This window comes from Corapipo altera, unplaced genomic scaffold (genome assembly GCF_003945725.1).
Source record: "Corapipo altera isolate COAL_440 unplaced genomic scaffold, ASM394572v1 0, whole genome shotgun sequence".
In the NCBI taxonomy this organism is placed as follows: domain Eukaryota; kingdom Metazoa; phylum Chordata; class Aves; order Passeriformes; family Pipridae; genus Corapipo; species Corapipo altera.
In genome coordinates this window covers 77,785,145-77,808,966 of record NW_020884872.1, presented here as the reverse complement: position 1 = coordinate 77,808,966, position 23,822 = coordinate 77,785,145, and the positions used below count along the sequence as shown (strand labels likewise).

At 36.5% G+C, this 23,822-nt stretch overlaps 2 protein-coding genes across 6 annotated transcripts in view; one reads left to right on the top strand and one right to left on the bottom strand.

The window, feature by feature from the left end:
- Positions 1 to 3,210: 3,210 nt before the first annotated feature.
- ANGPTL5 (angiopoietin like 5) lies at positions 3,211 to 18,030 on the bottom strand. Of its 2 annotated transcripts, XM_027638126.1 has the most exons (10): positions 17,808 to 18,030; positions 16,760 to 16,849; positions 15,741 to 15,786; positions 13,856 to 14,003; positions 12,750 to 12,853; positions 12,090 to 12,183; positions 11,044 to 11,144; positions 6,806 to 6,926; positions 5,628 to 5,813; positions 3,211 to 4,426 (listed from the first exon to the last, which is right to left on the bottom strand). In XM_027638126.1, exons 2-10 carry the CDS (start codon positions 16,813 to 16,815, stop codon positions 4,110 to 4,112), a joined length of 1,173 nt encoding a protein of 390 aa, XP_027493927.1. In that variant the 5' UTR covers positions 16,816 to 16,849; positions 17,808 to 18,030; the 3' UTR covers positions 3,211 to 4,109. The 2 variants fall into 2 exon arrangements, with proteins under 2 accessions (XP_027493927.1, XP_027493919.1); XM_027638118.1 differs by lacking the exons at positions 16,760 to 16,849; positions 17,808 to 18,030 and having other exon boundaries at positions 15,741 to 15,884.
- Positions 18,031 to 19,264: 1,234 nt separating this feature from the next.
- The window catches only part of CEP126 (centrosomal protein 126), a 37,982-nt gene continuing 33,424 nt past the window's right edge, over positions 19,265 to 23,822 (top strand). For all 4 annotated transcript variants that reach the window (XM_027638891.1, XM_027638963.1, XM_027639022.1 and 1 more), the window contains exons 1-2: positions 19,265 to 19,368; positions 20,189 to 20,314. In XM_027638891.1, the coding sequence (XP_027494692.1) occupies positions 19,274 to 19,368; positions 20,189 to 20,314 (221 nt within the window). In that variant the 5' untranslated portion in view covers positions 19,265 to 19,273. The remainder of the gene's footprint in view (positions 19,369 to 20,188; positions 20,315 to 23,822) is intronic.

The window sequence follows — 23,822 nt, the reverse complement described above, 5'->3', positions numbered from 1 at the left end:
GATATTTGCTTCTGAGAGCTTGTCTTTGTTAGGCAGCCTTGCCTGTGAGCCCCCTGCCAAGGACAGCCACTGCAACCACAAAACCCGAAACTGTCAGACCACACAAGGCTGGGGAAAAGCTGAGGCAGTGGAGGAAAACACGTGGAAAATAAATGGTTGGGAGCATCTTTGATACTGGTCTTAGCAGCCTTCTGTGTCACTGAAAATTGCATTAGAAATGTACCTTAGTACATAGGTTTGTCTGCACGTGTGTGATTTTTACACACAGACACACAGAAATTGAAACTTTGAAATGATGGATCAAAAAAGCTTTCTGTAATGAAAGGACCATTCCTTTCTTCATGTGAACGGTATCTTTGGACAGTCCTGCAGAATACAGTGTCATTTGCACTGTTCGGTATAAGTATTCATAAGAGCATGTTGTACAGTAACAACTTCTGGTCGATAGATATAGACCATGTCAGCAAAACCTGTGTCCACTGAAAGCCAAGGATGCCTTCCTTTCCTCAATTTTAACTCATTTTACAATGAGCTGCAAAATGAAGTGCAGCCTGTCTTTATGGATTAGAACAACTGGCAGATCAATACCTAGCCTGGAAATATGTATGCAGGTTTCCAGCACCCCTTTTGTAAATAACTTACGTTCTCTTTGCAGCCATGCCAACAGAAATCCCACAAAGCACCCCTTCCATGCCAATGGATTGTCTCTGCTGGTTTTTGGGTTGACAATGGGACAATGCAGGGCATGCTCCAGGGGGAGCGGTGCAAAACAAAACTAAAGTCCCCAGAAAGGTTTCTTGTGAGCAGAAATGTCAAATGATTAAATAATTTGAGTTCACCAAACTGAGACTTGCAAGTTAAAGATATACTATGGGGAAAAGAAAACGAAAAAAGTGCAGTTTCATAACATCAGAGATTGCATGTCCTGTAAATACAACTTCTCATAGCTTAGAGTATCATTCCTGGAGTAGATATATTAAGAGCATTTAAACCAAGATACACCCTACATGTTCCTTTATATTATAGTCAAAATAAGACTGTTTGGGCAACGACCAACTGATTACTGGTCATAAGTATATGGCCACAAAAATCTTATGTGTGGTAGTTGGGAACCATCAGCTGTAAATATGGAACATAGGCCTCTGAAACAGTTTAATATTCTTGTAAATTCTCTGTGTTTAAGTAAAAACTTGTTTTCACAGTTGTTTTAGTGGAAATGTAATGAACCTTTGAAGATAGTAGCCATCTATCACATGGAAAATGTTCACTTGTCATTGCTGTATTTCAGATTTGCATAGGCAAGCTGCCAACTAATCTCTAGCACTCTGATTTTCTAAGCACATGCTAAATTTTAAAACAAAACTAGACTAAACCAATACTCACATTTCAGAACATCCAAATGATAATAAAACTAAGAGATTCCTATGCTTAACAGCTTTTCATAGAAACCTCCATGAAAGGAAATAAAATCATTAAACTATATTAAATTATATTATTATCTAATTATTTGGTTTGGTGCCACAGAAGCATTTAGTGTGATCATGACTAGTAGATAAAAAAGAATTAAAGCATTATCCATCTTTTGATTGAGAATATTACATTGAAAACTCATGCCTAGAAGATTTCTAATAGTTAAAACCTGACTAGTATTTGCAATTTGGACTTCATCCTGTTTGTAGTTAATGCTGCAGATCCAGCTCTCACAGCCACAAATCAAAGACACAAATCTCAAAGACACAAATCAAGCCTGGGGCAAAATAAATTCATTTTATCTACAAAGGGACAGAACTGTAAGCCACAGAGAACATAGTGTCTACCTGCAACCCTGCTAGTAGAGCAGTACCTAATGGTATTAAAGCATATGTATTGAGTTTAAAGCAAGTGTCTGCAAATAGTCTTGGAAATGTTTTTATCTTTCAAGGAACAGTAAAATTCAAAACCTCGCCCCACCACTGACATTATGAATTCAATTCATTTTTTGTATAGGTTTTCAATTTGACTTGACTTAAAGATCCAATGCCTATTTGCAAGAATGATTCTTCAAGATTTAGTTATCTTTCCAGGCCCATCTCCACTGCGATTACGATGGCAAAGGGGAGATTAAACCTGATAATTAATCATGGTAGTATCTGCCAGCATACATCTGCAATCTTCACTTGTCACCTTCATTTTTAATCAGGGATTCTAATTAAGCCACAAGCAGCCTCAGGGTGTCAGTAGAATATAGCTCTATGCATCCAGAATCCCTACTTAGACTCTTCCTTTCTGCTTGCAGGCTCAGGCCTGGTTGTCAGAACAGGGACCCCAGCATCAAAGTTTGAGGCTTTCATTAAAGCCATTAAATTTTCATGAAATTTAGCCACTGGCATTCTCCAGTAGGATTGCAGCCTGACAACTCTTTCTGACATAAGAGCCCTAATAGCATGACACCATCCAGGCTTGCAGCCAGTACTAATACTCTTTTTAAGGTCTAATACCTGGTAATCTTGGTGCAGAAGCTCTTTCATTTTAGTATCTACCTTTATAGGTCTGCTGGGTCCATGTTGCCATTCAAAAAGATTGCATTCCTAATAAATATGGAGTGAGAGGGAGGGCTAAACAGGGTTTTCATACAATCTCTTCACCTCTAATTTCAAAGACTACAGTGTCTGACAACAAAATCACTCCATGCTCAGAAAATTCAGTCTCCCTCAAGAGCAGGACATATCCCCTTTCTCATAATCCCCTCTACAGGGCCTGTGATATTTTTCCTCAAGCTACTTCCTACCCTGTTTCTCTTGCAGCCCCTCTCCCTCAATAAGGATAGTCCCCAATTTCTCTCTAGCAGAGAGAAGCCTTCTGCTTTTAGCAACTTTTTACATCCGACTGTTAAAGACTAGTACTAAAGCAAAGAATAAAAGAGGAATGTTTTCTCTCAAGCTTGTAACATACCCTATGAAAAGCTTCATTTCCTCCTATAGTTACGTATATCTTTGGGAAGAAGTTTTAAACCACTGAGGTTCTGAACTGATGATGGTTTCTGCTCACTGTATTAATGTTTGGTCTAAATAAAAAATAGCAAAGGGGAAACTCACAGAGTTTTTAACTGTTTTCATTCCACGTGCTACTACAGAGCTGATCTACTGAAACTGAAGCAAAGATGAGAAATACCATGCCTGGCTGCTGCAGATTAGATGCCAGGTTCCAGAAACACTGCTGTACTGACAATAGTCACATTTTTATTGATATTATTTTATTTTTACTGACAGAAATTCAAAGAATTAACCATTTTAAATGTACTTATACAACTTAAGTTGGTTTTGTTCATTACCATATGATCATTCACAAAGCGAATGACAATCAGAATGAAAAATATAAGATCAGGCCCATATATCCAAAAATTAAAATTCCAAAGCTATGCATTTTCTTTAAAAAAAGTTTTTAATTTGTAGTGAACTGTAAAATAGACAATGGTACAGTAAAAATTGGATTATGAAACACATTGACTGTGCAAATTAAATACAAAATAGACCATAGTTCTTGAATCTAAGTATCAACCTTACTTGAATAAAAATCAGGACCTGAGGGTATACTGAACTCTATATATACATTGCAACAATTTTTAACTTGCCTGATAAAGAATATAAAAAGGAGAGCTGATTCTGAAAAATTAACCTAAGGTGAAGAAAAGATATTTTTCCAAAATATTATGATGGAAATGGTAGGTACATAGGTTTTAAAAAAAAAATTTGCTGCAATTTCTTAGAAATTCAGATATGCAGAGAGCATAGAAAAAGTACATTCAGAGGTCATCATTACACTTCTTTTTATAATTTTTTTCTGCTGGTTCTGAGATTGCCTAAGAGTAAATAAAATTAAAAGTTGAATAAAAGCTGACAAGAACTAAGCTTAATCCTTTTTCTGAAAACCCAGTTCTTTTTAGGACCTTCTTACTCAAGTGGGAACACTACAAATGCTGACATCTCCCAATAAAAATTAGTAACTGTATTGTAGAAATACCTAATAAAGTTTTGACTGAACTCTTCAAGTGAAGATGAAAGGTATTTATGATTGCAATGATACATTATTCCACATAATTGCCAGAAGAGATATATTTCTATTTTCATATGCTAATGGAAATATGGATAATAGGTTCTCCGAATTTTCATTGAAACTGATTTAATTTTGACTGGTTTATTCTTCATTTTCCATGTATCCCAGTGAATCCCAGTTGCAAGAAATCTACCTGTGTAGCGATGAACACCATTAAGATTTGCAAGGCCACACTTGCTGAACCACCATCCAGTGCTATCACTGAAGTTACTGCAGCTCTTTACAAGCTGTTCTTTAATAGTGCATGGCCTGCATCCATCATTATCAACATCAAAAGTGCTGAAAGGCATTGAATTCTGGTTGTCTTCTTTTCTATATCCTCTAAATGCATCACCTAAGCACAACAGATAGAACAGAAGGATAAAAAAAATTATTTATGGAAGAACATTTCCTACTTGTTGCGTATCTCACAAACTTTTCCTCTGAATTTATTAGAAAAATAGAATTCTTCAAAAACATTTCAAGAGCACCAGATAATGAGCAGGCAAAGTGTTAAAAATGAAGAAAAGAAAAAGAATCAAATACTGAGAAATATGAAAGAAGTTGAAATTCAATGAAACAACATCTTTATATTGTTGTTGCTTTTAGCAATGAATACCGGCTAGGAAGGTAAAGGTTTCTGTCCTCAAAGACAGAGGAACAAAAGATAAAGGAAACAAATAGGGTTGTAATTTAAGATTTTCCAGTAATGTGTCCAAAGTCCCAGAGAGACTACTGAGAAAAGATGGAATTTTAAAACTCAAAGGTCAGTGATTATTGGCTCTGTTGTCTTACTAAAGAAATACAAATACACTATCTTACAAATACAGGTAGAGTAAAGCACCAGCATCTTTAGAGAATAGCTGTTTCATTGGTAATAAGGAACATTCTTGCATATTACTAAACATGTAAAAAAAAAAAACAGAGAAAAAAGCAGTAAGATGTGCAATATTTAATGAAAACCTTTGCACACAGCTATTAAGAGAGGTCTGATATTGTAAATTAATTTGTGTCTATGTATCACCCAGTAACTGTTACACACTGCAGACCAACTTTGTTCACTCAGTTTCTTTCTCTACCCTTTGTGCATGACTGTCTGGGCACTTCTGAATTAACCAAAGCATCATCAGGAAGACTTCCACTAACATCAGCAAATCTGGGATGAGATAATGGACATCTAAAGAACTGTACCATTAGATAGATAAACACTAACACCTAAAAAATCCCTTATTTATTATATATATATCCCATGGACTTGAATCTGTTAAAGATCCTTCCTTTATTCATCTTTATTAAAGAAGAGTTTATTAAGTTACTCCATTAAGGACATTGATGTGATAAAGTGATTTCCTACTATGTAAAGATTAATGTTGGCATAACTAAAATTGCTATATCATCAACCATCTATCTGCATATACGTTCACTATGCACCAGAGAAAAACAAATTATAAATAATTTTTTAAATGTTATCTTAATTATTACTCTTTTGAATATATTTTTTCATATTAAGAAAGGGACCAGCTACTTTTAAGTACTTTAAAGAAGAAAGTTCTTACCAGCATTTCCTGAATAATGCCCCAAATGGATCTTAAAAAAACATGCTTCATCTTCTATCCAGAATCCATCATATGATGCATAGGCATGCTTGTCATTTTCTGATTCCAAGTCCACATAAAGATTGAAACTAGTGGCTTTTTGATTTACTATGTCAAAAATCTTCCTTAGTCCAAGCCAAAATTCCCCTTAAACAGAAATATAATATATAGTCTAGAAATGGAAACTGTAAAAGAAAAAATTATTGTTCTTTCTTTTCTACTTTTCTTCCTGAACCAAATGAAATAAAAGTTGTATGATAGGCTTGTATTCCTTTAAAAGACTAATGAAGGAACAGAGTAATTTTCCTACTTCCTTAGGAAATCCATGGAAAGAATTCGATGTGGGCACCATCTTTTTTCTCTATGATACTTTTTAGAAAATTGTCCACATGATAGATTTCAAACATTTGTCTGCAATATATCTTAGGAAACCACAAAAAAATGGATGTGCTAAAGATCCACTTGCACAAACGGAGTTCAGCATTCCTAAGGGCAGTACTGAGAAGTGATGAATGTTAGCATTCTATGAAACACAACAAAACACAAACCCTGTTCTCAGGATTTGCTGCCTCCGTAAATCGCACTTGTTGCCCCATATGAGCTGTGCTTTTTTGTACAGAAAAGCTGTGTGCTTCCATTGCAATCCCAGATAAACTTCTGATAAAGCAAATGGGTTTAGACTTGCTGGATGAAAGGTGGAAATAAAGAATTATTATCACAGTTGTGTTGTTATTAGCTACTGAAATATTTCTATTCTGTTTCTAACTTTGCTTGTCCTATGGTGAAATATTACTGATTTTTCTCTCCTTTAAGGAAATATTTTGCAAATGTGATTCAAACTAACTAAGGCTATTTTTTTTTAATCTGAAAAGAGAGCAAATACAATCTATACATTATTTCAGGTAGAAAATATCATATTTTAAACACCTCCTGTGAGACAGCAATGGCTAAAGACTCTAGAAGGGTCACAGTCATTACTGAGAAGATCATACAACAGATTTGATAAAAAAAATACTTATGCAAAAATAACTTAAGAAACAAGAACTTTATACTACTAAAACTCCTACACAATTTAGTGTTCACATAAAGGCAGTAGAAATGTAGGATACGAAGCACTTTAGAGTATTTAAAATTAATACCAGTAAGATCACCAAATCCATCCAGATATTCAGACCATGTTCTCTGGAATGGAATGATTCCATCAGTTCTTTTCTGAACCACAGTCCATCCACCTCCTCGAAAATCCATGTCACAAAAAACCTAAAAATAGACATAGATGTGACTTCAGAATTCAGATTCAGACTTCAAGTATTCTTGAAGGAACTGTTACGAAGAAAACATTTTAATTAAATAAAGGTGGGCCCAAGATGGAGCAGGGTCCTGGCAGAGACCTGCAGTCCGTGGAAAGGGCAGCCCACACTGGAGCAGGTTTGTAACCCAGGTAGGATTTGTGGCCCCTGTGGGGGACCCACGTGGATACAGCTCATTCATGAAGGACTGCAGCCCATGGAGGAGTGACCCACGGGACAGCAGTTTGGGAAGAACTGCTGCCTGAAGGATGGACTCATGACGGAGAGGTCCATCAAGGACTGTCTCCAGTGGGAGGGACCCCACAGGAGCAGGGGAAGGACTCCTCTCTCTGAGCAATGACAGAAACAACAACTGACTGTAACCCCCATTCCCCACCCCCTTGCACCACTGAGGAGAAGGGAATACATGGAAGGAAGGGGGGGGGGGGGGAAGGTGGTTTTAAGGCTGTTTTGTTTCTCACTCTTTTAGGCACTACACCACCTAAGTTGTTCAAAGTAATTCTAGGGATACTATACATAATGAGTATTTAAAAACAGAGGCTCATTGGTAAGTGCCTCCTAATGTGATTAATATCAGGAGAATTAACCTGGAAAATGCTTATAGCCATGGAGCTACTTGTGATAACAAAAGTAAGTTCAGAATGTAATGTTGGCTGTCATAACATTAAGCAGATGCCCAAGTGATGGAGTAAAGAAATTTTTGTTGATGTTACAGGGAAAGTACACAATGAAACATATTTCAGAAAAGAGAGATTTGCAATCTTAGCCAGTTGATAAAAGTAGAATCTAGGTGTAAGTCAGTTTAACCCTCAGCAAAATTTGTGGCAGGCTGAGTGTTATATGTTCCCCCCCATTGCCTGTACTAGACAGATATTTTTCACGAAACCAGACTTGTTCCTTGGCAGGAATGCATCAACATCATATTCAGAGCCTCTGTGACTTAACATCCTCTCAATGAACACCAAGAAAGCAACAGGACAGAGCTACAGTGTGGTCTAATATAACCTGGGGAATCTTAGATCTTCAAGTAAGCCAATGCCATTGAATGCTTTGGGCAATCCTTTCAACACAAATACTAAATGAATTTGTGTAAGGGTCATATGCATGAAAGAAACTTGTGGGCTTTATTCCCTGGAGAATCACATGCTTATTTCAGTCACCCAGGGAGGGTGGAACAGGAATAAAAAGAAATACAGAAGATTCCAAAATGAATATTTAAATGCGAATACCTAAAAGTCATTCAAAATAATCCCATTGCCTCATCTGCTGTCTTGAGAAGATGATTGCATGCTTGGCTACTCCTCTGACTATGAGTCAGAAATACTAAGAGGAGCCCGCTTGGTCACAACAGCAATCTTCAGTCCAATATAACTCAGTGGGAGTGTTGATAATTCTCAGAAGGAGCAGATTTGGTTCTACATGAGAGGTCATCAGCCAATTAAATACAGCACCAATACAAACAGCAGCTAAGTAAAATATGAGATAGATGATAGATAGATAGATAGATAGATAGATAGATAGATAGATAGATAGATAGATAAAGAGAGAGAGAAATACAGTCATAGCTGTGTAGTTTCTTTATTCCTTATAGGCTAGAAATGTTGCAATTGAAAAGCCTTATAAGACTTTACAGTTTGCTCTGTCTCATATAAGGTATGAGAGGCATGATTGTGCCAGGTGCAAATTAAATTAAATGAGCACAAGGATGCTTTCATTGACTATTTCTCCTCTTTCCATCTTCAGTGTGCATAAGAGGTATATTCCAAACAACTGTTTAGTTTGTCTGATCCACTTACAAATATCATTGATCTAATTTCACTAATTGAAAAATGTATCAGAAATTGATCATGATTAATTTTTCTAAAAGTGAAATTGGTTTTAATTGCCTCATGTTTAAATGCTCAGACAAAAGCCCATTTGGAATTAACTTTCTGAGATGCCAAAAACCTGCCAATACCACTGAAACTGGATATTTTTATTGCTCCTGGAATTCAGGTTTCAATTAGCCCAAGATATGCATCAAAATCTATACTCACTTTTGACAATATGAGGTTTTAAACATGAAAACATGAGAATAGAATCAAGTTGTTTAATATTTGTTTTCTTCATTAAACTGGTATCTTCATGCAAATGATTCTAAAATGATTCTAAATACATTCCTTTACATTAAAAGGGCAGTTTATTGCTGAAAAGGTCCTCATTGAAATAAATTGTTTATATCAGAATTCTTGGCTATTAGCCTCTAAAAAATGCATTATAATTTCTTGTTTATGTTTTAATGTCTTGATATTTTTGTTCCTTTATCATTTCCTCTACCTTTTTTATGCTTCCACACATGAAAGAATTTGCATAAAATAGTTTTCCTTAAAATAACATTCTTTATAGAACACATATTTTACATATTTTTCTCTGACAACTTTTTGGCCCTGTCTTTTAAGTTCTGTGCAACATCTACCAGACAAGAAATGAGATACTCATTTCATGACTGCAGATATTCTTCTCATTATTTATTTTTACCTTTTTCTTTTAATCAAATTATTATGATTTTTCTTTTTTGTTTCTTGTACTCCTTAAAGAACCTTTCCACTCATATAACTGATTTTCAGATTCTGGAAGTACCTTTAAATGTGGAAAAGTGGCAAAAATATTTTGAATGAAAAGAAATTTTATCATTTCAGATTTATTTGTCAAAACCTAAAAGTGAACTGAGAAATCACTTTTCTCACATAATTTTACCATCTCTCGAGACAAGTAATTTGGGTAAGGTATGAATATTTCCTCAATGGAATCCCCCTCACTCTAAAAGAAATTCTGAAACAAATGCACTTTTTGGTATGGTTCATCCTGGGGTGAGGCAGAAAGCATTTTCTTTATACTATAAATGTGGTTGTTCTGTGAACACTGCAACATCTCTCTGCCTTTCTTTCACATGGAAGGAACTTGCTGATGAGTTACAGACTGTTTTCCTGAGCTGACTGCATTGTAGAGAGAGAATGATAGGTTTTTGTATTGGGGGTTGCAGTCCATTTTTTTTTTTTTTTTACTATCCCAGCATAATTCTGAAGCCTTTTCTTAATCAGTTTGATCTCCTTTTTTGTAGCATTTTGAAGGGCTCCAATTGGCTAGAGGTAAAGGGATTCAGCCTTCCTTTGTTATATATAAAAGAAGACTATAAAGTTAGATATTAAACTTTGCTATTTATTAGTTAACCTAAATGTCATGTTTTTGTTTCAAAAGCTAATGTACTGCAAAGTTAAAGGTTTGAAAGTGCCATATCTGCTTTTCCACTATACATAAGGTCTTGTCTAGGTAGAACAGCCTGAAACAGAAGACATAAAACAAAATATTCCTTGTGTTTGCATGGATGTGAATGTCCTGAGCCTGAGGAAATTAACCCAAAATTCTCTTCTAGATGAACACCATAACTCACAGCAATAACATAAAGTGCAGGTGGTGATAGGAAGCATGACTGTTGCAGTTGTCTTAAGAATATATATCCTGCAAAATGGATATGAAAACTAAAATTTTAGATGCCTCTCTGCCTCAAGATTGGGTTATAATGATACTCACACAAGAGCTAAGTACCTGCTCCTCACAATAATGTACATCTGCCCCTATATTTAGATGCTTATAGGCATCAGTGGAGTCACACCACAAGAGAAGGCAATGCTATACAGCAGAATAATTCAAAAAGCCAAAAGTCCTATTTTGGAAGCCAAATGGATCAGTCGATTGGCTCTTCAGTTTTCCATCTCTAATAGAGAAAAGAACAGGACTTGTAAATGTCCAAAAGGGGTGCTGGAAAGTACCTTGGGTTTTCCTCTTTGGTACATTTTTCACTGCATATGAAAACTGACAACAGGTTCTTATGACAGAGATTAAATTTCTTTGTAAAACATGAGAAACTTGTCAAAATTATAGTAACAGCAGACACATGCAGAGGATTGACTACATTTCTTATTCATCCGTTGAGAAATTGTCAAGGAAAACACCTTAAATCTAATAAAAATATTCTAAGTGCGTATTCTCAAGCAAATTGTGACTATCCTGAGAGATAAATGTATTACCTCAAAAGGATAATTTGATCCTTCTGGATGGATAATGTACAGACCAGATGGAGTTTTTGAAACTGAACCAATGGTATCTTTAATATGAGTGCAGTCCAAACCTAGAGAAAAAAATTATTTGATGAAATTCATTAGCAAAATGTATTTTTTAAAAAATACAGATTAAGCACAGAAATATTACTATTCTTGGTAACATATGAATGACTTAAAATAGCATTTTTTTCTCATGCAAGCTTTAAAATCATGTTTTGTCATGAAATTATCTTGTAAATTCAAATTCTCTGATCTCTATTTAGCTCATAAGTAAGTATAAATTACACTGCATAGAGAAAGTTCTTTCTAATCTTAATAAATATGATAAAGAAATTAAAGATTATGTATCTGGGTAATTTTACAAATTTTTACATTTTATTTATAACATTTTATATTTTATTTATTACACTTGTACTGAGAAAAAGACATATTCTCTGGGAAATTGTATCTTTTTCCTACAGACACTTGTATTTATATTTGTAAAAGCCTTTTCATCTTAATGTATACAAGAAAAACCATTTGTCTCTAAGTGTTAAGCCAGGTACATGTTAAATATACTCAAAGAAGCAGTTTCCACAACCAGCATGGTTGCTTAGACATAATGTTTCCTTTAGTTTGGATTGACACTGCAAAGATCAACTGTCCAGTGAACAGTTGACTTACATCCTATTTGAAGAAGGATATTGCAGATGCAGAGTACACTTTATTTCACTGCAAAAGAACATGCCGTTTAGCAACATTAGATTACTTACTAACAGATAATCATACCTGGTATTTTGCATAAAAATCAACAACATGCTAAACAGGATGCCTGGAATTGTCAATTACCAATTATTTAAAGCAGTATTTATGACAACATTTTAAAACAGTTCATAAAGTTTCCAGAGTTTTTATACTACTAACATGGGATAAATGTCGAAGTTACAATTCCTTACCTTTGCTTTAATTAGTTTCTTGTCAAGATACAAAAGTAAAAAGGGAAGGTGTCAAGACTATATCTGAAAAATATTTACCATGAGATTGAACTGCTTTGTAAGGAAGTGAATCCAGATGCTTTCTCAAAACTACTGCATTCAAAAGAACAAGTTTGTTCTTGAGTTCATTTACCTGCAAATTCAAATAAAAGATCTTTAATTAGGTTGCAATGAGGAATTTTACATTCTAAAGATTTTTTTTTGCTCCTAGTAAATATAATCTGAAGTTTGTTTTTGTGATGTGTTAGTAAATTGTACCTTTATTAGGCAAATCGATCTTCTTTTTTACTTTTTTCATCCAAAATCACAATTCCGGTTCATTAAAAAAAAGTCCTTCAGTTTGATTAAAGCTTTTTATCTGTATTGAGTGATGCAAAGTGCTTGTAAAATACTATCAGAGCTAACAATAGTGTAATATGTTATCAGCACAAATACAACAGGACTGGAGATGGCAACTAATGGGAAGGAATAGCCCTCCACTTATGCAACTGCCATGTATGACACTAAGCTGTAAAACAAGTGGTGCTTATCACTCCTCGTAGAAATGGAACTCACACCCTACCCAAGGTAAAAGGAAAGGTGATAGAGTCTCTAATTCTACTGGTTTAATGACAATAATAATACTTATTTTTCCTCAGGTAAACAACACCTGTAGTGAGAAATAACAAATACAAATGTTAATGATAAAGAAAAAAGTACCTGACTAGAAAGGTAGTCCAAAGAAGACTGTTGATCATCCATCATGTCTCTCACCAGTTTTTGTGTACTTCTTGCATATTCAACAAGAGAGTCCTGCAAATTTCCTTCAAAAGAAATATGTTCATCCACTTTGTTATCACAAATCTAGAATTATTCTTGACCGAATGACAACACACTTATTTATGATATCTATGTGAATAGTGAAGGTGTTTTACCTTATGGCACCTGAAAGTGAAATGAAAGTAGTACAGAGACCACAAACTAAAGCCAAAGATGCTAAAAACTTCAGACTCGCTAATTGCAGTAAAGATATCTTAAGAAGTGATGGCTCTTCTTATGTTTTGAAGAAGAATTTCATCTTATCCTTGGGCAAATTGGATGACCAGTTAATGGATATCACACAAATATAAATGCAAATGATAAAAGACAGATATATAAGATTTCCTATCATCCTACATTTGCTCATTCACTGTGCTATTTCTGTTTTTTGCCCTGATGCTAAAAATAAAATAATCATCATCATCATCTGGACAGATAATTAATAATATATACTAAAAAATCATATGTGAAAACCAAGAATTTATACAATTGTTTTCTGAGGCTGATTATATCACTTGCTGTGTAGTTTATCAAGGTAGTGATAGAGAGTGCCCTGTGTATGCATGTATAAAAGGTAAACTGAAGTACAGATTTACTCCCACGTAACTAACTAAATAACAAACTAACTGACTAACTCCTGCTTAACATCCCCACACCTAGCTATGATATTTAAATGAGGGATAGACATCCTGCTCTCCCTCCCTAATGGAGATAGATACTGACGTTCAGAGGGTAACACAGACCTAGGTGAGCTGTGTTGCTGCTTAGATTTGTCTGTCTTCACCCATGATTATACTTTAACTTTGTCACACCAGCTGCATCCCAAAAACAGGGCACCCCAAATTTTCTGAACAATACTCAGAATCTGGGCAGCAGGGTCAAAGGCTGCCACATGTGCTCAAGAAGATTAAAAGATAAATTGGTACAGAATAACGTAGCATAGCAGAGGATTGCATAGCATGACATTGCATAGCTCATCACTAAAAGTATTTTTTATGAGTACATACTGCACATGTAATGTTTTTCCGCTCGTAAAATTTTAGCTTGAGCATCACATGGTACAAGGCATAGTTCTTTTTCTTTTGAAATGTCTGCAGATTTATTTTTCTCTTCTGCCTTGAGTGGTCCCTCCACAGCTCCAACATTCTTTGTGTCCTGTTGTACCAAAAAATGTAGGGGGAAATAAACTGATCATAAAGCATATATAAAATAGCTCATCCTGTCAAAATAAAGTAGGTTGCTCCACAGATCTTCCTTCAAAACCTCTTTCTTTAAAGCTTGGTCAAGCGATAATTGACAAAGCTGAGGCCAAAACCAATTAGATGTTTTCTGCTTAGCCATACCTCACAAGAAAAAGATAGTGTCAGGGGTAAAGAATAACCTCTATAAATCTAAAAAATACCACCAACATTTCTGGTGAGGTATTCTGCCTGTGAGCACTGTGAACTAGAAGCAAGAACGTGAAAATCTTGCAATTCAGAAGCTCACATTTTAGAAATCACCACACCCAACAAACATCTCAAATGTTGACAGAGCATTTTCACCGGAAAGGAGCAGGCTTTTGGATTTACCAGATATTGGCAAAATACTTTTACTCTTGAAAATCCCTAAATTATTTACTCAGACACTGATCAGGGAAATACTTGCATAAGTTATTAACCTATGCATTTAAGAAGTCTCAAGCAGATTTAAAGACAAATTCAGCATTACAAAAAAAGCATTTTAAATGTTCTTATAGAGGAATGAATAAAGAGACAGTATTCATGGGCACACAGTTATGTGAAATAGTAAGAATAAAAGCATTAGTAAAAGTAGTTACACCTATTAATGTTATTTAAAATAATATTTTCCTGTTTAATAGTTTTTTATTCTATGGTGTCATGTGACATAAAATAAGGGAGTGCCTCTGAGTCATCACTTAAAGAAATGTTAAAAGTAATTCCTGAAATATGTGTCACTGACAAAAGACTAAACAACATATTTTCATGAGTCTTTGTTTGTTGATTCCATAATCTCAGCAAACCATTTGCAGTATGTTTATATGATGTATTTTCAAATGTAAATAGGATTCTTAGACAATTCAAGGTTTTAATGAAGAAGAAAACTTATTTGGACTCGAATATATCTTCAACATAGTTGTTCTTTCCTGCTTCAGTTTTTTTCTTTCTGGTATTGGCACTGCCCTGGCAAAGCACTGAACAAATTTTTCTCCTGATTTTTGCTTTTAAAAAGTAAAACTAAAAATTACATAAAACTCTTAACAAGGAGATTTTACAAAAAAAGGTTTCCAAATTACTAGTATAATTGCATTTTGTGCCTGGAAATAAATGGTAGAAAAGTAAAAGAATATGTTTCTTTAATTTTGAAATAAGCACAAAGTAAAGGAGGAAAAATTAGGTAAGAGTTATAAAGAGATCACTTGAAATTTATAAATAGATTACTTGAAACTATGGCTTGTTCCAGGACATTATCACAGCTACTCATCAGATGTTCAATTAAATACTCTCAAGCAAATATTTTTAATCAATATTTATCTGTAACAAAAGCCAACATGAACAAGTGATTAAGGGTGAACTCAGCAATTCAGGCAAAAACTGTGACTCTGCCAAAAACAACAGTTACTTTTCATTTAGAGTCATGCAGATGAGATTAAAAATATGACATAACAACTGAGCTGTGATAAAAGACATTAACACAAAAATGTTCTAATATCCTGAAGTCCTACCATTTCAATGTACTTTCTTTTCTGAATCTGAAAATATCTGATTCTTCTGTATTTTCGTATCTATCTTGAATAAGGCAATCTACATCTTTAAAACATCTGTCACTTTTCTGAGAAATCATTCAGTTACATTCATTATCTTTTCTAAGCAAAGTAATTGAAAATCTTACCTTACATGCACAATGCTTGCCATTACTTATGTCAGTCTCTCCTAAACTGAACAAAAAAATATTAAGACAAATCAGTGAAGTTACCCTAAAGTGGTAGTTCATCTTTTACTTGAAGAAATGCAAATGTTTTAAACAGGTTTCAAATTTCTGTGGAAAGGATTGTACACAATGAAGTCCTGAGCTAAGTATTTGGGAATGTCTACAGCACAAAGGGCAGCCAACACATCAGTCTTTTACTGCCTGGATTTAATAAATCATATTTTAACTGCACGGTAGAATTTATATACTACTTCTTGCATCCTGAGGGAAATTACTGCTTATCACCTCTACATGACACATCAAACACATATATTTTTATTGTGATAAACTCTGACAGATTTTCTTATGTGCTACTTTTGAGCATTGGTATATATTTGGCATGAGTGGTCTTGGCTACTTGAAAGAAAAACTAGTATTAATCGATGTCTTCAAATTTTTACAAAGGTTTTTATCATTAAAATGAAGATGTTTGTATTGTGGTGGTAGTGCACTAGGACAGGCGTGGAGGCAATTTTGGAATATGCCATAAAAGCGAGTTCAAAATAGAAAACTGAAAAACATTATTTTAAATTAGTACTTTGTATTACATAGAAAATGTTTACTGGGGGGACAGTAGGAGTCTTGTGGTCTGAGACCACTTGTAGGAACACAGGTACTGAGAGTGAGACAATCATTCAGTACAATGATTTTTATCCCTGAAGAATGTCAAAGTACAAGAGAATGGCCCAAAAAAAGAAGAAAATTAAATGTAGTCCACATAAGTTTAATTAACACTATGCGACACTAACAGTTTTCACACACCCAAGTCCACTACTTTTGTACCTAAAAACTGGATCTGATATTTTAACAAAAAAAAAATTATTAAAGAATTTAAATTGTCTGTGCTCTGGCTGAATAAATGAAACCTCAGCTTCTAATGTGCCACTGGGAGATACACTTTTTAAAGAATATTCAGAATACACTGTTCAACAGTACCTTACCCTGGTACAGTCAGATAATGTTCCAAATTTGTCTTGATAATGTGGTTCATCTCCATCCCTGTCTGAAGCTGGAATACACAATAGCTTTTGCTATGAAGAGATTTGAAAGCGTTTGGGAGCAGAGGATTAATATAATTTTAATTCAGTTTAATACAGATTTAATTCAGTTTTTTAATCCATTTTTTGCTTTAAAATTAATAGCTAAAGGGTACTAAGCACGTGTACCTGAGAGGACCATATTCAACTTCTTGTGAAATTCTAAACAACTTTCATTATTCTGTACCTCTCAAAATCACATTTTTATTTTTTTCTGAAGTACCACATGGAAAATCATAGTTTTCCAATATGAAAATTACAAGAGTTTGACTAGTGCATCAGTTGATTCTCTCTCAAGAAGACACAAGTTTTGATTCATAGTTCAACCTCAGGAAGGTGAAAAGATTTTCATGGTTATCTATACATTAAGAGGGACAAAAAAGTTTTTCTTCTTTCTATGCACAGAAATAGGCAGAGGTGACAGATTTCAGGAAGGGATGGTTAAAATATTGAGAATATTGACTGAATTTCTTCTCCCATGCAGTCACATGCACAGCTTGGAGGAATGGGGCATGAAGCAAATTAATCCCCCACTGCAAAAAGAAGGAAAGAAAAATGTGTTTCTGCAGCAGCACAGCTATGCTGCAGCCTTCGAATAAGACTTGTAATAAATTCAGAATCCTTCTCACAAAGTTTTAAGATCTGATCTTTATCCTTCACTGGAATATCAGTGTCTAGCCCAGAATAAAATAATGAAACTTCTTTCAGACCAACTGCCAGAGCTGGACCTTCCATTCTGTAACTACTTAAGATAAGGCTAGTTGCTGTCCCAGAATAATCATATGTCTCAGAAATACAGGTCCTCAGCTAGTCACCTTCTCATCCCACAGTCTGAAAGATGTGAGGTTACCCATGAGGAAGAATTATCCAATAACCATAAAACAGGACTGTGAGAATGTAAGAAAAATTTAAAGAAGGGAAAGAGAGAAAGATATATAAAAACTATTCTTACTTCTAAATCTCAGAAAGTATCTTAAGGTGAAGCTGCAAGTTGTGCTGTATTAGATCAAAATTTTCAGTAAATCTAAAGAAGCTCAAATCTGCCAGCATGAGTTGATCATGAACTTGAATATTCTAGATGTGCCATGGGCTCAAATTCTGCAGTTTTTTCCCAGCTCTGCTTCAGTCTTGCTTGGGTGACTCAGTTCTCCATACTGATAAACCCTTCTGCTAATAAAAGCATCCTAAATGAAACAGTGTATTTTATCAGGCAAACTTGGATTTTAAAAAGTTTATGTGGGTTGGAAAGCATATGGTGGTAAAGTGACAACCACTTTTCTACCTGCAACACAGGTGAGCAGATGGGGCAAAGAGGTGATGAATTTGGGGCTAGTATTGTGAACTAGAGGTGAAAGACTTCCATTTTAGGGTCATTTCTCAACTGTGGTAACTGCGATATTATAAATATTATGCACATTTGATGACCTCACCATCAGTGATCTTGACTGTAAAATGGCAATAGTAACACCTACTTCACAAGTTGTGCTACAAAATAGGGGGGAAGGGGGCTGGAGGACGGAGTGTCTGTGGAGAAAAGTATTTTACAAATGCCCAGTACTATTTTTACCTTCCTAGTCAGAGACATAGAACAGCTGCACAGTGGAAAAAAAAAATTAAAAAAAAAAAAAGGGGGAAGAATTGGTTTAAGCTGAAACACAACAGCCAAGAAATGTCTCGCCAGGAAATCACCAAGGCATTTAGCCTGTTGCTGACAGCTCATCCAAGGCAGAGTAATATCCCAAGACAACCTTGCTTTGCCAAAAAAAAAAAAAAGTTTTGCATTTTTAAGAGCAAATTACTGTTTTGTTTTGTTGGCTTTTTTATTATTATTATTTTGTGTAACTTTATTTAATTTTTTTAATATTTTCTATAAAATTTTATACAATTTTACTTTTTAGTTGTTGTTCTTATGGCTTCACCCTGTGGTAAAAAAAAAAAGTTTATGCTGTAACTCCAAGTCTTCACCATCAACAGGTCTCAGAGGCACTCTCAGAGAGCTCTAGAGCTCGGCAACGGAACTCCCGAGGACGTGTTTTCGTTCGGATACCGGGTGCGTTTCGGGTTTTCAAGTGGCACTGCGCGGTTTACAGCGGTGCCGAGGGGATGGACAGCAGCGCAGTGTCCGGCGCCGGTGTCCCTGATGGGACGGGAAGGCCCGGAGAGAGCGAGGTGCCCAGGCGTGGCTTCCACCCTGGCACGGGGACCGACAAGGACCCGCGAGGCGAGGCGGTGCCGGGGCCCACCCTGTCCCTTGCTCCCGGCTTGGAGAAAGCACAGGCACGCCAGCCAAACCGGCTCCCCCCTCCCGCTCCCCCGCCGCGGCCCCGCCCCGTTGCGAAGGAAGCGGCGTCCCCGGTTGCCACGATGCAGCGGGGCTGGGGCCGGGGCCCGGCACTGACCGCGGTGCCGGGGCGCTGGATGGAGCCCAGCGGGAAGGGCGGCGGGGCGGCGCGGGGGCAGCACCTCCCCGGAGCCCCGCAGGACGGCGCGGGAGGGAGGCGGAGCGCCCCTGGGTATCCTTCTGCGAGCCGTGCGGGGCTGGGGCCGGGTCCGGGGCCTCGGGCGGGCTCTCGGGGTCGGCTACGCTGTGTGGGGCCCGTGTGGACCCCGTGTGGGGCAGGGGCGGCGGTGGCCCAGCCCCCGCCCCGCCCCTCGGTCAGGGACCGCCTCAGGGGTGGCCTTAAATTAAAACTTACCCTTCGTGGGTTTTAGACTGCTGTGGAAGTTCGAATTCCCGAGCAGCCTCGGAGTTCTTTTGTTTTCGCTCTTCTAGGAGGCTCTGCTACTGGGAACTGTGTTTTCCATCCCAAGTGCTACTTAGATCAGTCTTGCCTCCTGCCACTAATGATTTGTCTCCGTGGAGAGCTTTTATGCAGTAATGTTAATCAATTTCAGTGTAAACAACTAATACTTTAGGTGTGTGGAGGGGGTGTTTTTGCTATTGAATCATTTTCCCTGTGGTACGTGTGTCCATATGTTACAGATTTAGATAACTACAGAAATATGTCCCTACAAATGAACATAATAAAGGTGAGATTATTCAGCTGGTGATCATCATGAAAGATGAGTGGAAAGCTTCTCTTAAAATCCCTTTAAACAGTAATATACAATTACATTCTTTTCCGGATAAGCATAAAGTTAGTTATGATTATAACATACAATTATGGGACCAACTATTGCATCCTTAGTCAAAAAAGGCATAACAGCATTTTGTATCTCATCAATAAAGTTTGCCCTTTCCCGAAAAGGGGAAATATAAAAATCAATCAAAAATTTAAAGTCAATCAAACAGGCTGTTCAATCCAGTTTCTATTGTCCTTAACACAATACTAGGGATAGAGCTTTAAAATTTCATTTTGAACAGGATTTAGAAGAAGAACGTCGGACATTGAAAGAGGATCAGAAATTACATCGGAGTAAGGCACAAAAATATTTGATGGAGACAAACAGAAGAAGAAGGTAACTAACTAAGGTTCCTTTGGTGGAAGATTTAAAAAAAAAAAAATCAAAACCTTGAGACAGCTCAATATATCTCTACTATTTGCATGTTCACCTTGGTCTAGCAGAGTCCAGTTTCTTGCTATAGGACAAATAAAATGCAGAAAGAACAATATTCTGATTTACTCACTAATTTTTGGAAACTCACTGTAGTCACCTCTTATTGTATAAAGTAAAAGTAAGTAGCATATCTGTCTTGTGGCTCTGATCTGCATTTCTAGTATTCTTCTGAGTTTTATTAGCTTCAATGGATGTGTGAAAAATGCACTCAGCTGCACAGAAAGGACCAGGAAGCTGGAAACTCTTGTTTTCTTCTGAAGTGTATGCTTTTCTGTCTGCACAGCATAACAGCTGCACAACCTCCCCTTCGTGGTGGGGCTTTGTGCTCCTGCTTCCCAATAAACACAGAGCAACATCTTTCTAGTACAGGATTATATTTATAACAAAGTTATTCTGTACTGACATTTTAAACAGACCTTTGAATAGTCTGTATTTCTGCGTACATGAGAATGCAAAGCCATGAAATATTCTGTGACAAATGGATTAAGTAAATCAGACACTGAAATGTTTCAGTGAAGTGCTTTAAGTAGTTTTAATAGATTTTCTCCCTCACACTGGACTTGTGCTCACACATACAGGAGAATTGCCTGTGTATTCTGTAGAGGCAGATGGGTTCCTCCTTGCCAGTCCCCAGCCTCAGGCCCAGCATCCTCTGCCTCCTGTTAACTCATTAACACTCATCCCCCACAGTTCCTGTGTCAGATGATTTCTGCTGTACAATGTTTACTTATTGACATATGTTCATAACTCCTAAGAGAGGTGGTATATATTTTTTATACTGCCATTTTAGCTTGACAGTATGTGCTGTCAACATATGTTTTGAAATATAAAGAAAAGTGGAAGAGGAAATATAATCACCTGGGAGTGATTAAAGACTGTGCAACTCACAACCTTTGCAGACAATAAACTGAGTCTCAGTTGAAAAATTAAATATGTAATTTAGTTTTCTGGAACAGGACCACTGAAACACTACACATCTCAGATGAATACTGTTTATTGTATTACTTGTCTTGAAATATTATACTCTAATATAAAAGCAAATACCAGACAGCCTGCATAGTTTTGACAGACTGGTGTAGTTAAGCTAATACTCATTGATAGTTAAATACATTTCCATATGTATTTCATTACAACTTTAAGAAACACAGTATAAATCCAAGTTACTCAGGTGAGCCAGTTAAAAATTATAGATATGGTATTCATAAAATGAAATTGTTTCAAATTGTGATAATTGAGAATGGCATAACTATTAGCATAATAAGCAGCTCAAATGGAAGTCTGGTATGACAAGTCTGAGGAGTTAGCTATCTAATGTTAGAAAGGTATTAAGTGCATACAGTTTTAATAAGCTGTGAAATATAATTAAAAATTAAGGGTCATTGCATATATGGAGGAATGTAGTTTGACAATAAAAGATTCCTTGAATCTGAGTATTTTTTCCAGACAGTTTTGCAGGTAGGAATTGATTAATCAACCACCAGGTCATGTCTCAAATCTGTGTATGAGCCAAGAACCATTAGCTTTGTTACACATGTAAAGGTAAGGGCCTGTTGTTGGCTCCTGTTGTACTTGTTGTCCAGCAGGGCCCCCACATCTGGGGTTGTTCCTCCCCAAGTGCAGGACTTTGCACTTCCTCTTGTTCAACTTCATGAGGTTTCTGTCAGCACATTTCTCCAGCCTGTAGAGGTCCTTATGAATGCCAGCACAACTCTCTGGTATATCAATCACTCCTTCCAGTTTGGTGTCATCTGCAAATTTAACTGCGAGTACACTCTGTCCCATCATCCAGATAATTTTTGGTCAACACCTGGCTGAACATGAGCCAGCAGTGTGCCCAAGTGGCCAAGAAGGCCAATGGCATCCTGGCCTGTATCAGCAATAGTGTGTCCAGCAGGACTAGGGCAGTGATTGTCCTGCTGCATACAGCACTGATGAGGCTGCACCTCAAATCCTGTGTTCAATTTTGGGCCCCTCACTACAAGAAAGACATTGAGGTGCTGGAGTGTGTCCAGAGAAGGGCAGTGAAGCTGGGGAAAGGGCTGGAGCTCAGGTCATATAAGGAATGACTGACAGAGCTCAGGGTGTTCAGCCTGGAGAAAAGGCGACTCAAGGGAGACTGCTGTCTCTACAACTACCTGAAAGGAGGTTGTAACAGGGTGGGGTTTGGTCTCTTCTCCCAAGTAACAAATGCTATAGGATGAGAGCAAATGGCCTCAAGTTGTGCCAGGGGAGGTTTAGGTTAGATACTAGGAAATTTTTCAGTGAAAAAGGCTGTCAGGCATTGGAACAGGCTGTTCAGGGAAGTAGTGGAGTCACTGTTCCTGATGGTGTTTAAAAGATGTGTAGATGTGGCACTTAAAGTCCTGGTTTAGTGGTGGACTTGGCAGTGCTGTGTTTGTTGTTGGACTTGATGATTGTAGAGATCTCTTCTAACGTAAATGATTCTATGTTTCTATGTTTAATGAAGATGTTAAACAGGATTAGGCCCAGTATTGACCTATATTGTTCAACACTATGTACTGGCTTCCATTAAGACTTTGTTTCACTAACCATCATGTACTTGTAATGAATTTTCTAAATATACTTGTAATGCAATTTTCCCTGACAGTGTTGTATTGACTTGTTGTCAATACCTCTAAAATGCATCAGCTTCAGCATTAAAAATACTCAGTTTCTACAAGATGTGCTCAGTTAATTACTTTAATAGCAAAAGACAAAAACATCACTTGCTCGGAAAAGGGGTGGTATGGCTTTGAAAAGAAAAGTCTCAGTAACTTAAGTCACACACCTTTTTCAGTCTATCTGATACCATCTGTTTCTTTGCATCTCTTGTACTGACCGAGCTTCTTACTTTTGTGTTAACAACAATGCTTCAAAACAGAAAAAAAACCCCTAGCCTATGGATAACCTTTATATGAGTTGCCTGAGTATCAAGAAAGTAATTTCTTTATTGTCTCACTGACAGGTGAAGTTGCAATTTCAAGATCAGATTAAGAATTAAATATTCACTGGGGCAGTAGCTGACAGATATTTTGTTTAAATAACAATATTCTGGAAATAAGAGCTACTGACTAAGCACATACTTGATGTAAATTAATAGGATATCGTATTTTGTGTTTATATGACGCACTGCTTTCTAAATACCAGCTGTCAGTTTTGCTGGGGACTATAGACTTCCTGCTGTTATTGCTCTGTGCAAAATGTGCATCCCATTTTACTGAGATGTTACTGGCTGCAGGTAGTTTTTTCGTTCTGGAAATGCAATTGTCTATGTGCATGTTAAAATAAACCTTACAGTCAGTTATCTTGGTTCAGCGTTTTGAATTACCTTGCAATAGCTTATCCATCTGTTGTTACTGGAGAAGGGAATGCTTTCCCAATTTATATCAGTTTCCAATCTATTCTCATT